At 46.9% G+C, this 13386-nt stretch overlaps 1 protein-coding gene across 6 annotated transcripts in view; it reads left to right on the top strand.

Annotated features, from left to right (window-relative positions):
- Positions 1-13386, top strand: part of LOC103463007 (SH3 and multiple ankyrin repeat domains protein 2) — a 189521-nt gene that overhangs the window by 47945 nt on the left and 128190 nt on the right. For 3 of the 6 annotated variants that reach the window (XM_081605584.1, XM_081605586.1, XM_081605587.1), the window contains exon 1: positions 6966-7167. The exons of 1 other annotated variant lie outside the window; for it this stretch is intronic. In XM_081605584.1, the coding sequence (XP_081461710.1) occupies positions 7084-7167 (84 nt within the window). In that variant the 5' untranslated portion in view covers positions 6966-7083. Of the gene's footprint in view, positions 1-6963; positions 7168-13386 lie in introns of those variants that run through there. 2 more of the 6 variants (XM_081605589.1, XM_081605585.1) reach the window with 2 other exon arrangements.

Consider the following 13386-nt stretch of genomic DNA (forward strand, 5'->3'; position numbering starts at 1 on the left):
AGCAGTAAAATCAGGAAAAAATGTGGAAATTTGTTGATTTTGTGTGATTTTTGCAGATTTGTGAAAAACTGGAAGGACTTATTGATGTAATTTGGAGTCCAGAGGGCCACATAAAAAGCTACAGCGGGCCAGATTTGGCCCCCGGGCCTTGAGTTTGACATCTGTGGCATAGAGCAAACCTCCACCTTCCTCAGGCTTTTCCTGACCTGCTGCTTTGTTTTTTTAAACTCGTCTGCAAACTTCTTCAACATACAAAAACGAAGAATTCACTGGCGACTGACAACAGCAAAGTAAAAAGTCGAGTTGTGACTTTTCCGTCGAGGCACGATGAGAGCAGCAGCAGCAAGACTGAAGTGTCTGGAAGTGTTTCCGTTTTCAGCAGTCCAAAGAGTCGAAGCAACAAGTGGATCTTTCATAAATAACCGTTTTTAATCAGATGTCAGGAGCGTCTCTGAAGTGAGCTGCTGCTGAAGCTAATTAGTGATGATTAGCTCAGAGTTGGACAAAGTTGTTGTTTTTCTCCTGTTGATCTGCCTCTTCATCCCGTCAGTCACTCTGTTCTATTTACGGCTCATTTTGTTCAGAAACTGCAGTGAAGTGGGTCAGACTTCACTAAACCTGGGAGTCTGGCAGCTAAACTGACAAACTGAAAAGTTTCAGGTCTTAAAGGTGGAGATGGAACAAAGTTCTGGAAGTATCAGTTTTATAAGATGTGCTGGAATGTTTACTGGGAGGAGAGGAACTATTTGTGTGGATATTGGATTATCTGAAATGTAAAACATTTTGTTTGCTTTATTTAAATGATGAATGCAGATTTATTTTTCTTCAGGTGATGTTTAAGTGCAGCCCCACTTTCAGGCGGAGTTCCTCAAGGTCCCATCCTGGGTGTCGTTCTGATCGATACCCAGAAATAAACTGACTTACCTTCATTTGGACAAACGGACTAAAAATCACCTGGATCCTTTTGTTGGGCCTCGATTTCATAAAACCAGCTTCCTGTTAAAACGTTGGTGTGATTATTTTTGTTCTTAAAGCAGGAAAAACGCAAAAAGTGTTGAGTTGTGTGATTCATAGTGTTTAACTGCTGCATTACCTTTGTCATTTACTGCTCATGTTTTAAATATTTGAGGACATTTCAATAATCTGAAAGCCACATAAAGGTTAATATTAAATAACTAATCAGAAAATGGGTTGTACAGTCAGTTTCACTTTCATTTAAGCATCTTGCATACTGAGGTGAGTGAATCGCCGATGCTTGAGATGAATTCAGGTCGTTGCTGTGATTCCTGCATTGCTTCAGTGTACAGAAAGTCGTTGCTGCAGCTTTATTTCCCTGGAACTTCATAACCTGAAGATTAACTTTTAAAATTTTAAACATTTTGATAATTCTTAGAATCCTTTTGTGTTAGTGATGGAGGTTTCCAGGTCTAAATTGACCCTCTTATGTACATATTTTTAATAATCGTAATATCTTCTCCATTTATTACTGTTCCTTTTGGAGCTGATGATCTGCCTGCTCCTCCTCAGCAGCAGAAAACCTCAGAACGGGCCATGAAGCCTGAACCTCTCCAGTAAAACCAGACATGTGAGACAGAAGAGCTCATGGAAAACCATTTAAAGATCTCTGGAAGCTCCAAACATCTCCGGCGTCCCGGATCGTGTCCTGAGACGTACCGGGAAACCTTGGAAACGGATTTTAAGAGGATTCTTCCAGTTGGAGGTGTTTCAGCTCCTCCTCCTACGCCCGCTGTTGTTGCTATGTGATAAAACTTTAACCCCTTCCTCTGTTGCCAGAGTTACAGGACTAAAGATGTAACCTTTACATGAGACGACAGAAGCACCTTCCACAGGATGAAGGCAAGCTTCGGCTCTCAGGATGAATTACATCTTTATTACATTTAGAATGAAAAATTGAACACAGCGAAAACTGAAACTGCAGCCAGGAAAGGACCAAACAATAACCTAAGAACAACTGAAGAGTTATAGTGTTTAATATGGATCTGCAGAAAGCTTTGTTGTCACAATGCATTTGAGAAAAACTCCTCTGATTCTTCCTAAACACAATTTTAACACAAAGTAAATATTGCATGCAGTTTCTGATGCTGATTAAATTTTCAGTCTTCCAGCAGCAGCAGCCCTCTGACTCCTCCTGCTTTCCCTCAGTTTACCTGAATAAAAACGTCTGGAAACCGTCCAGCTGCACCGGATCAGAGTGAGACCTCCTGAACGTGTGTGTGCAGAAAACGTCATTAAGTGGCTCAAAGTGAAGAAGATCTGCAGTTTCTGCTCGTCTTGGTGCTGATGAGACGTTGCACCTGCAGGGGGCCGTCATGTTCCTGCCGCTGAAAGATCTGGGTCAAAACTACTGTACATTTTTACTCTGCTGTCATGCAAACAGATGCTTCAGATTCCCGTCAGGGTTTGCATTTCACTGGGCTTTCATCACGATGCGGCTGCAGAGCAGCGCCGGTCACGTGACCTGCAGAAACACACTAAGCGACAGAAACACTCAGAGTCCAGACAAAACAGAATAAAACAGTTTGATAAAACAAGCTGCTGTAATCAGAATAAAGTTGCAACAATGTAAGAATAGACATGCGGCAATAAAATCTAAATATTACGAGAACAGTCATCAAAATATGAGAAGAAAAATATTACCAGAATAAATGTGGAATACTACAAAAATAGAGTAATAATGAGAATAAAGTTGTAATAATATGAAGATTTCATATTATAGAGAATAAAGCTGTAAGACAATATAATGTAATAACACAAGAATAAAGTCGTAATTTTAGGAGAATCCATGTTTTTCCCACTGTGTTAAATGAAGAACGTTGAGCATCTGTGAAGTTTGAATTTGGTTTCAGTTTTACAGGAAAACTTCATTTTTCACCACATCAGCAGCAGAACTTTGGCTGAGCTGCTCGCTTCACATCCAGATCATTTTATCCAAGCTTTTCACTCGATAAAACAACTTTTTTCTCATAATTTAATGTTTTTCTTTGGTAATATTACACCTTCATTCAGATCATTTGAAAACTTAACCCTTTCAATTAAAAATAGATCAATTCTCTCAGTCTGGCCCTAACAGACCATCGTACTCGGGACAAAAACAGCCTGGAGAAATATTTGTAATTCCAGACTTTACTTCAAATTCAGCAGAGAAACATTTAAAAGCTGCAGGATTTCAGCTCCACTGTCCCGAACGTCCTGCTCTAAAACATCCAAACTGAGTTCTATGGATTGTTTTAGCCAAGTTTGTAGGAAGTTGTTCATTTATTAATAATTTATTTCATAATCAAGCAGATTTCTATTCAAAACCAGAACATATTGGGCTGATTTTGATGCTGTGCAGCTTTAGAGCCGCCACGTTTAGACGTCGGGTTCTGCTCAGCTTCATGTTTCCGTCAGAGTGAAGCATCAGGGAAAACAACATGGTTTAATCCACAATAACAATATTCTAATATTCTAATGCAGATTGAGAGCCGGCCGCAGGAAGCTGCTCTGATCCAGGATCTGATGCGGCACCGGAAACTAAAACTGGGTTCCAGCGTTCACTTTACTGTAGATGTATTTAAATCATGCAAATTGGTCTTTTTACAGTTCAGTCAGTTTATAAAAACACTTTCAGATCCACCAGTCAGTGACGCTCATATAAATGAATCCTGGGAACAAAGACTCTGTGGTCAGCCTCTAAAGCAGAGACAGTTTAACCAGAACGTTTTCCAAAACCTGCTAAATATTCTCTACAATTTCAAAAACGGATATTTGAGGTAATCTGCATAAAAGCTTTGGGTTTTTTGCTCCTCTTTGTGTAATTTCCTCTGTGAACATCCCAGTTTGAGGAAGAGTCATTTGCTTCCATATCAACATAAAATAAACTGTATTTTTCTGACTTATTGCCTCATTCATGGCGGCTCATTAATCAAACAAGTCACTTCAGATTTTCAATTTTATTTCAAATGTTCACTAAACTCAGGAAAAAAATCAGAAAATACTTTGGTTGATAAAAGTTTCCGGTGCAGCAAACACCAGAAACTGACCTTTGACCTGACCTTTGACCTGATCTAAACTGTGAAACATCTTCTCTCTGCGTCTGATGAGGCTTTCTTCCGTTTTATTTGAATTCTTCCTGGTTTTTAACGGGGAAATCTCTGATGGAACAATAAAGAGAAACATAACGAGACGAAGAAACCCAGGACGTTTCTGCGTCACTGGTTGCCATGGCGATCCTCTTCTTTTCTGGCGGAGCACTTACAGAGATAATTTATCAGTAAAACAAGAAGCTCTGTGAAAACGGACCAAAGCCGGTCAGAATCTGCCGTTTGCAGCACATGAACACGTTTCTGCTGTTTCTGAACAGAATCAGGTTGAAGATCCTTCAGGAACATTCAGCTAAAAGTTTAAAGTTTAGGAGTGTGTGCTCATCGCCTGGAGACAATCTGGAAACAATAGATCTACGTTGTGGAGCATAAACGTCCTGCGGATCGATCATCTGAATCGATCCGTGGCGGTTCTGGGTTTTACTTGGATTATTTTGGGGTTTTTATTGTTAAGAAAGCAAAACATCGTCACACTGAGGCAGAAAATATGATGTGAAATTTAAAAGTGTAAAGTTTGAAGGAGCTGTAATCAAAGCTCTGTTATGTTCATGTTACTGTATGTGGAGTTATTTTTTAAATGTATTCTAGTAAAATGTTTCCTAATATACTTTAAGGTAAAGTTAAGAAGGAGGTGCATATTTTTTAAAATTTTAAAATTAATGTCATTTATTCCTTTGATAACTTTTAAGAACAAAATAACGTTTCTAATCATTAACAGGAGCAGACTAATGGTGCGTCTGTTTGTAAACGGATCAAATTAAAAATGGAGATTCCTTATGGAAAGGAAAACTTAGAACGATGTTTGTACGAATGTTAAGTTTTCCTCGTCTTGGCGGACGCCATGTTGAAAACTCGACTTCTCTGACTTTAACTGGACCACTGTGAAACCAGCTCCGACTTCCAGTTTCCAGCATAGATGGATACTTTACTTCCTGCAGAGCGAAGCTCAAAGCTTCTGCAGAGGATTTTTATCCGTTTAAAAATGACTGGAAGAAAAGGGATTTTAACTCTTTAAAATGACCGTTTTTTACTTTTACTGTTTGGTATTTGCGTTTGCCAGAAGGCGACCTGCCTCGTCTCTGTGTGACGCTGCAAGATTTTAAATCAGAAAACGTCTGAATCAACATCCTGTTGGTTCAGAAGTGAAAAACGAGCTCAGCGCCTGCACACACTCAGAGATCCCACAGATCCGCGTCCTTTATGCCGAGTTTTCTTTTCTTCCCCTAAATGCCTCATTTAAATGACCTGAACTTTAAAAACAAATCCTTTGAAATTCTCCATGAAAGAAACGACCAGAACTTCTCCTTCATGCCTCACAGACTCAAATTTATGGCTTCAACAGTCGTGTTATTCCTATCAATCATCTGGATTTGATCATTCTGAAACAAAAGCTGCTTTTCATAAAGATCTGTCCAACAAACCTGAGCTCAAACGGAGGTGGTTCTGTTTCTGGACTCTGAGGGGTAACAAACCGAAGCTCTGGTTTCTGTCGTCCAGACGTGAACGCATCGATGTTTGCAGACAAAGAAAACATTAATTCTGCTTTTATGGCTCTGAGCTCTAATTCAGGCGTCGTCCTCACCGGCGTTCAGACAAAACCTGTTTCTGTCTGATGTCTGACAGAACATCACTTTTCTGCTCTTATTTCACACATGGACACACACACACACACACACACACACAAGTCAAAGCAAATTACTGTGTTCATTACTGAGCTCGGCACTCTGATGTCTGCAGACCTCTAGAAAGTCACAAAAAGGTCTTTTTATCTCTTCAATTACACCTCAGAGTGAAGGAGAGACTTTTGTTAAAGGAAAATTAATCCAGCGACGATGAGAGATGGACTCTGAAGCCGAGGAGCTCATAATTACATGCATCACCTTTAATGAAAGGAGGAAGTGCTGGTGTGGCGTGACGGAGATCTCCTCTGTCTGCTGGTCCTGCTGGACCCGACAGCCTGCAGCAGAACCCGGTGGATGAGGCTGATCCGCTCCGGTTCTGGACCGGAAACGAGGCTGAGCTCAGAGATTGCATCAGGTGTTTCAGTGTTTCATGAGAACATTTCTTTCCTCGCCTCGTTTCTTCACACCTGAGAAATAATCCCAGAGATGCGTTCAGGGTTCTGATGTGACGCAGGAGAAACTTTTATCCAAAGTTTTCAGGTCCAGATTCAGACACTGGAGTCAAACAGATCAGACTCCCAGTTGGCTAAAGGTTTAGCTCTGCTGGTCGGTCCAGAGTCTGAACCTCTGATGGTCATGATGCTCATTGACCAGGTTGGATGTGAAAATGTTGAACTTTCACACGTTGTCCTTACTCTGGTTCTGCAGCACCGACCAGACTGGGTCGAGCCACGTTTCCTCTTTCCAGGCCACCAGCTGCTGTCTCCATTCCACATGATTGTACAAATTGGAATTACAAAAATAAATTGAATAAAAACACGGCTGCACTCGGATCAGGTGTTTTTACTGTCACATGATCAACAACCAGGAAGTTGTTGGCTGTTGGTGCTGCATGTTTTTAATCCCTTATTGAGTGACTTTAACTGTGCTTGAAAGTTTTTTTTTCAATATTAATAAATTCTGTGTTAATTAGTGAAAACTGGACTGTTGTTAATATTTTTACTTTTTATCCCTTAACGTTATTTTTATGTAGTAGGAAAATAAAAAAGTGCCGTTTTTCCTCCACTCTGCTAAACATTGAAGGTTTTTTCTCTTAAGATGCTTCTTGGTCATTCCAGGCTGAAATTACACCTTCTGGCATAAAAACCGTTATCAATGCATGCAGCAGGTAGCCGTTGCCATAGACACAAAAATATTCCATCGATTTGCGCTGATGTGAGGCCGTTTTAATCAGGTTCTGATCACTGTCAGCTGGGTCCGGCTCATCCAAACAGAACCGCTCCTGTTAACACCAGAGCGACTGTAATTGGCCCCATGCTGATTGCAAAAGTATTCAGGAAAATGATCCACATTACAGGATGAAGTCCTCAGCTGGAAGCCAGAGCAGAAAGGTGCAGAAACCTCCGGAAGAGGCTCTTCATGCTGATGGAAGGAAGGAAGTGGTAATTTTCTCAACAACTTATAATAACTCACATGTTCTCCTTTTTTCATCTGGTTCTGAACTCAGAGGAGGGAAACTGAACCGCTTCTGTCCTGGTCAGACAGAACCTGCAGCATCAGTGACCTTCCTGTTATCAGACAGCAGGTGTCAGTGATGATGTCACCGCGTCGGCCATCACGCCTGAGCAGCGCCGATAACTCGGCATGACTCAGAAAAGTCCAACTGCACCCAAACGTCTCATCCTGTGCTGGCGTCACCGATAACGCTGCTTTCTGTCAGAGCTCAGTGTTCACCGGCGGCAGAGTGAAGGTTCACAAACACCAACGATGTTTCTAATAAGCACATTGCTGCAATCACACAGTAATAACACCGTTATTACTGCTGCTTATTAGAAACAGATTGGTAAATCCTGCAGCTCATAAAATGTTGCGTTTCATCCACACTGAAAGAAAGACGTTTCTGCTCAACAGAACATTTCCACTGGATTTGCTGCACATTCACATCCAGAACCAGTAAAGTAAAGTCTTCCTCCACAGTTCTGGGCGTTTCTGTCCAGTTTAGATTCACCTGGAAAAGATTCAGGAGGAAACTTGTTGGACGAATCAGATCCTCTCTGCTGGGAAGCAACCAAACTCTCAGATGTTTGACCAGCCTCCCCCTCCTTTAAACGTTGGAGTTTATTTCCTCTTGCACAGATTTTCTCTCCTGTTTGCGTCGACGCAGATCCTCCGATTGTTTTTACTGCCAACAATCCCAACCTACAGAAGGACATTAGCTGAGTTTCCATTAGCAACATGAGTAAAACTTTGTCAATATTTCGCTGATGGCTGCTTTGCAAACAGCAGCCATCAGTTTGTCAAGTAGTTTCCATAGATCTGAACATCAGATCTATGGAAAAATCTTCAAACAGTCTAAGATCTGTTGACCATCGCTCCTGGTGGGACCCAGAGGGAAGGGTTCCCCAAAGGAACCCAGGGGGAACGGTTCCCCGGTGGGACCTAGAGGGAACGGTTCCCCAAAGGAACCCAGAGGGAACAGTTCCCCAAAGGAACCCAGAGGGAACGGTTCCCCGGAGGAACCCAGAGGGAACGGTTCCCCGTAGGAACCCAGAGGGAACGGTTCCCCGTAGGAACCCAGGGGGAACGGTTCCCCGTAGGAACCCAGGGGGAACGGTTCCCTGGAGGAACCCAGAGGGAACGGTTCCCCGTAGGAACCCAGGGGGAACGGTTCCCTGGAGGAACCCAGGGGGAACGGTTCCCCGGAGGAACCCAGAGGGAACAGTTCCCCAAAGGAACCCAGAGGGAACGGTTCCCCGGAGGAACCCAGAGGGAACGGTTCCCCGTAGGAACCCAGAGGGAACGGTTCCCCGTAGGAACCCAGGGGGAACGGTTCCCCGTAGGAACCCAGGGGGAACGGTTCCCCGGAGGAACCCAGAGGGAACGGTTCCCCGTAGGAACCCAGGGGGAACGGTTCCCCGGAGGAACCCAGGGTGAACGGTTCCCTGGAGGAACCCAGAGGGAACGGTTCCCCGGAGGAACCCAGAGGGAACGGTTCCCCGGAGGAACCCAGGGTGAACGGTTCCCCGGAGGAACCCAGGGGGAACGGTTCCCCGGAGGAACCCAGGGGGAACGGTTCCCCGGTGGGACCCAGAGGGAACGGTTCCCCGGAGGAACCCAGAGGGAACGGTTCCCCAAAGGAACCCAGGGGGAACGGTTCCCCGGAGGAACCCAGGGGGAACGGTTCCCCGGTGGGACCCAGAGGGAACGGTTCCCCGGAGGAACCCAGGGGGAACGGTTCCCCGGAGGAACCCAGGGGGAACGGTTCCCCGGAGGAACCCAGGGGGAACGGTTCCCCGGAGGAACCCAGGGGGAACGGTTCCCCGGTGAGACCCAGAGGGAACGGTTCCCCGGAGGGACCCAGGGGGAACGGTTCCCCGGTGGGACCCAGAGGGAACGGTTCCCCGGAGGAACCCAGGGGGAACGGTTCCCCGGAGGAACCCAGGGGGAACGGTTCCCCGGTGGGACCCAGAGGGAACGGTTCCCCGGAGGAACCCAGGGGGAACGGTTCCCCAAAGGAACCCAGAGGGAACGGTTCCCCGGAGGAACCCAGAGGGAACGGTTCCCCGGAGGAACCCAGAGGGAACGGTTCCCCAAAGGAACCCAGAGGGAACGGTTCCCACCGTTCCCTCTGAACTCTTCACTTTTCTGCTTCCTGTTTTTTTCCAGCTCACAGTTGTTGGTTCATGTCTGAAACATCCCTTAAAGCTTCAGTTCTGCGAATAAAGGCAGTTTGAGCAGAGCCGGGCCGATCAGTACAACACATTCAGACGTTTTAGTCATTTGCCTTAAAGGGAAAAACATTCAGAAAATGTTCCCATGTAGCAGCTGACGTCAGTCGTCAGTGAAGTCAGGATGTACTGAATGAAACCCTGGGAGGTTTTCTGCTAACGGTCCTGATTTTACAGAAGAGCTGAGCTTTTCCTCCGAGCTGGAGGAGCTTTGAGGCAGTTCCTCCTCGTTTCCATGGAGTCGTGAGCGTTGTGGTCCTGACCTTTACGTTCGGCTCGCCTGCTGTATGCTCAGTCTGTCATGTTCAGCTATGACTCCGTGTTGTTTCCAGGATTTATCCCTCAGGATCCCAGAGCAGGCTGAGTGGAAAGGAAAGGGATAAAGTCAGACACTCAGGAGAAAAATAGTAAAAGCAGCAAAAATTCTGTTTTCTCTGAGATGTGGGGGTTTGGAGGAAAAAATAACAGGAAGGCGGCAGATTCAGCAATCTGAGAAAAGAGATCACAAGTCATTAGATTTTACTGAGGAGCTGATTGACGCTGATGTTTTAGAGCATTTACTTTAAAACGTCTCAAGTCCAAAAGGATTCAGGTTGAATTTTTCTCCAGATCTGAAACTCGCTGATCGAGTTCAGCAACCATCCAGGTTCCACATTCAGGCTATTTTAGAAGTTTCACTCCTGCAGGTCGATCATGAAACGACACCTGAGATCTGTGACTGATGAGCCGCCGGCCGATTCATCTTCTGACCCATAAATCACCCCATGCCTCATTCAGGTGGAGCGGACGCTGCTGGTTGCTGCTGGTTACAGGTTGCTGCAGGTTGTTGCTGGTTGTTGCAGGTTGCTGTTGGTTACAGGTTGCTGCAGGTTGCTGCAGGTTGTTGCAGGTTGTTGCTGGTTGCTGTTGGTTACAGGTTGCTGCTGGTTGTTGCTGGTTGCTGCAGGTTGTTGCTGGTTATTACAGGTTGCTGCAGGTTGTTGCAGGTTGCTGCAGGTTGTTGCAGGTTGTTGGTTGTTACAGGTTGCTGCTGGTTGTTGCTGGTTGCTGCAGGTTGCTGCTGGTTGTTACAGGTTGCTGCTGGTTGTTGCTGGTTGCTGCAGGTTGTTGCAGGTTGCTGTTGGTTACAGGTTACTGCAGGTTGCTGCAGGTTGTTGCTGGTTACAGGTTGCTGCAGGTTGCTGCAGGTTGTTGCAGGTTGCTGCTGGTTATTACAGGTTGCTGCAGGTTGTTGCAGGTTGTTGGTTGTTACAGGTTGCTGCTGGTTGTTGCTGGTTGCTGCAGGTTGCTGCTGGTTGTTACAGGTTGCTGCTGGTTGTTGCTGGTTGCTGCAGGTTGTTGCAGGTTGCTGTTGGTTACAGGTTGCTGCAGGTTGCTGCAGGTTGTTGCTGGTTACAGGTTGCTGCAGGTTGTTGCAGGTTGTTGCAGGTTGCTGCAGGTTGTTGCTGGTTACAGGTTGCTGCAGGTTGTTGCTGGTTGCTGTTGGTTACAGGTTCCTGCAGGTTGTTGCAGTTGCTGCAGGTTGTTGCTGGTTGCTGTTGGTTACAGGTTGCTGCAGGTTGTTGCAGGTTGCTGCAGGTTGTTGCTGGTTGCTGTTGGTTACAGGTTGCTGCAGGTTGTTGCAGGTTGATGCAGGTTGTTGCTGGTTGCTGTTGATTACAGGTTGCTGCAGGTTGTTGCTGGTTGCTGTTGGTTACAGGTTGCTGCAGGTTGTTGCTGGTTGCTGTTGGTTACAGGTTGCTGCAGGTTGTTGCTGGTTGCTGTTGGTTACAGGTTGCTGTAGGTTGTTGCTGGTTGCTGTTGGTTACAGGTTGCTGCCGGTTGTTGCAGGTTGTTGCAGGTTGCTGCAGGTTGATGCAGGTTGTTGTTGGTTGCTGTTGGTTACAGGTTGCTGCAGGTTGTTGCTGGTTGCTGTTGGTTACAGGTTGCTGCAGGTTGTTGCTGGTTGCTGTTGGTTACAGGTTGCTGCAGGTTGTTGCTGGTTGCTGTTGGTTACAGGTTGCTGCAGGTTGTTGCTGGTTGCTGTTGGTTACAGGTTGCTGCAGGTTGTTGCTGGTTGCTGTTGGTTACAGGTTGCTGCAGGTTGTTGCTGGTTGCTGTTGGTTACAGGTTGCTGCCGGTTGTTGCAGGTTGTTGCAGGTTGCTGCAGGTTGCTCCAGGTTGCTGCAGGTTGTTGCTGGTTGCTGTTGGTTACAGGTTGCTGCAGGTTGTTGCAGGTTGTTGCAGGTTGATGCAGGTTGTTGTTGGTTGCTGTTGGTTACAGGTTGCTGCAGGTTGTTGCTGGTTGCTGTTGGTTACAGGTTGCTGCAGGTTGTTGCTGGTTGCTGTTGGTTACAGGTTGCTGCAGGTTTCTGCAGGTTGTTGCTGGTTGCTGTTGGTTACAGGTTGCTGCCGGTTGTTGCAGGTTGTTGCAGGTTGCTGCAGGTTGCTGCTGGTTGCTGCAGGTTGCTTGTTGCTGCAGGTTGCTTCTGGTTGCTGGTGGTTGCTGCAGGTTGCTTGTTGCTGCAGGTTGCTTCTGGTTGCTGGTGGTTGCTGCAGGTTGCTGCAGGTTGCTTACAGATGCAGTTTCTCTAATGAAGAAAAGCCGTTCAGTGCAGTTGACTCTTCAGTGGCTCTCAGTGGCTCTCAGTGGGTCTCAGTGGGTCTCAGTGGGTCTCAGTGGGTCTCAGTGGGTCTCAGTGGGTCTCAGTGGCTCTCAGTGGCTCTCAGTGGGTCTCAGTGGGTCTCAGTGGGTCTCAGTGGCTCTCAGTGGGTCTCAGTGGGTCTCAGTGGGTCTCAGTGGCTCTCAGTGGGTCTCAGTGGGTCTCAGTGGCTCTCAGTGGGTCTCAGTGGGTCTCAGTGGGTCTCAGTGGGTCTCAGTGGCTCTTCAGTGGGTCTCAGTGGGTCTCAGTGGCTCTTCAGTGGGTCTCAGTGGCTCTTCAGTGGGTCTCAGTGGGTCTCAGTGGCTCTCAGTGGGTCTTAGTGGGTCTCAGTGGGTCTCAGTGGCTCTTCAGTGGGTCTCAGTGGGTCTCAGTGGCTCTTCAGTGGGTCTCAGTGGGTCTCAGTGGGTCTCAGTGGCTCTCAGTGGGTCTTAGTGGGTCTCAGTGGGTCTCAGTGGCTCTCAGTGGGTCTCAGTGGGTCTCAGTGGGTCTCAGTGGCTCTCAGTGGGTCTCAGTGGGTCTCAGTGGGTCTCAGTGGGCCTCAGTGGCTCTCAGTGGGTCTCAGTGGGTCTCAGTGGCTCTTCAGTGGGTCTCAGTGGGTCTCAGTGGGTCTCAGTGGCTCTCAGTGGCTCTCAGTGGGTCTCAGTGGGTCTCAGTGGGTCTCAGTGGCTCTCAGTGGTTCTTCAGTGGGTCTCAGTGGCTCTTCAGTGGGTCTCAGTGGGTCTCAGTGGGTCTCAGTGGCTCTTCAGTGGGTCTCAGTGGGTCTCAGTGGGTCTCAGTGGCTCTCAGTGGCTCTTCTGTGGGTCTCAGTGGCTCTTTAGTGGGTCTCAGTGGCTCTTCAGTGGGTCTCAGTGGGTCTCAGTGGGTCTCAGTGGGTCTCAGTGGCTCTCAGTGGCTCTCAGTGGTTCTTCAGTGGCTCTCAGTGGCTCTTCAGTGGCTCTCAGTGGCTCTTCAGTGGGTCTCAGTGGGTCTCAGTGGGTCTCAGTGGCTCTTCAGTGGGTCTCAGTGGCTCTTCAGTGGGTCTCAGTGGGTCTCAGTGGCTCTCAGTGGCTCTTCAGTGGCTCTCAGTGGCTCTCAGTGGCTCTTCAGTGGCTCTCAGTGGCTCTCAGTGGCTCTCAGTGGGTCTCAGTGGCTCTCAGTGGCTCTCAGTGGGTCTCAGTGGCTCTCAGTGGGTCTCAGTGGCTCTCAGTGGCTCTCAGTGGGTCTCAGTGGCTCTCAGTGGCTCTCAGTGGCTCTCAGTGGCTCTTCAGTGGCTCTCAGTGGCTCTCAGTGGCTCTTCAGTGGCTCTTCAGTG

This window comes from Poecilia reticulata, chromosome 3 (genome assembly GCF_904066995.2).
Source record: "Poecilia reticulata chromosome 3, P_reticulata-male-v2, whole genome shotgun sequence".
NCBI classification, from domain to species: Eukaryota; Metazoa; Chordata; class Actinopteri; order Cyprinodontiformes; family Poeciliidae; genus Poecilia; species Poecilia reticulata.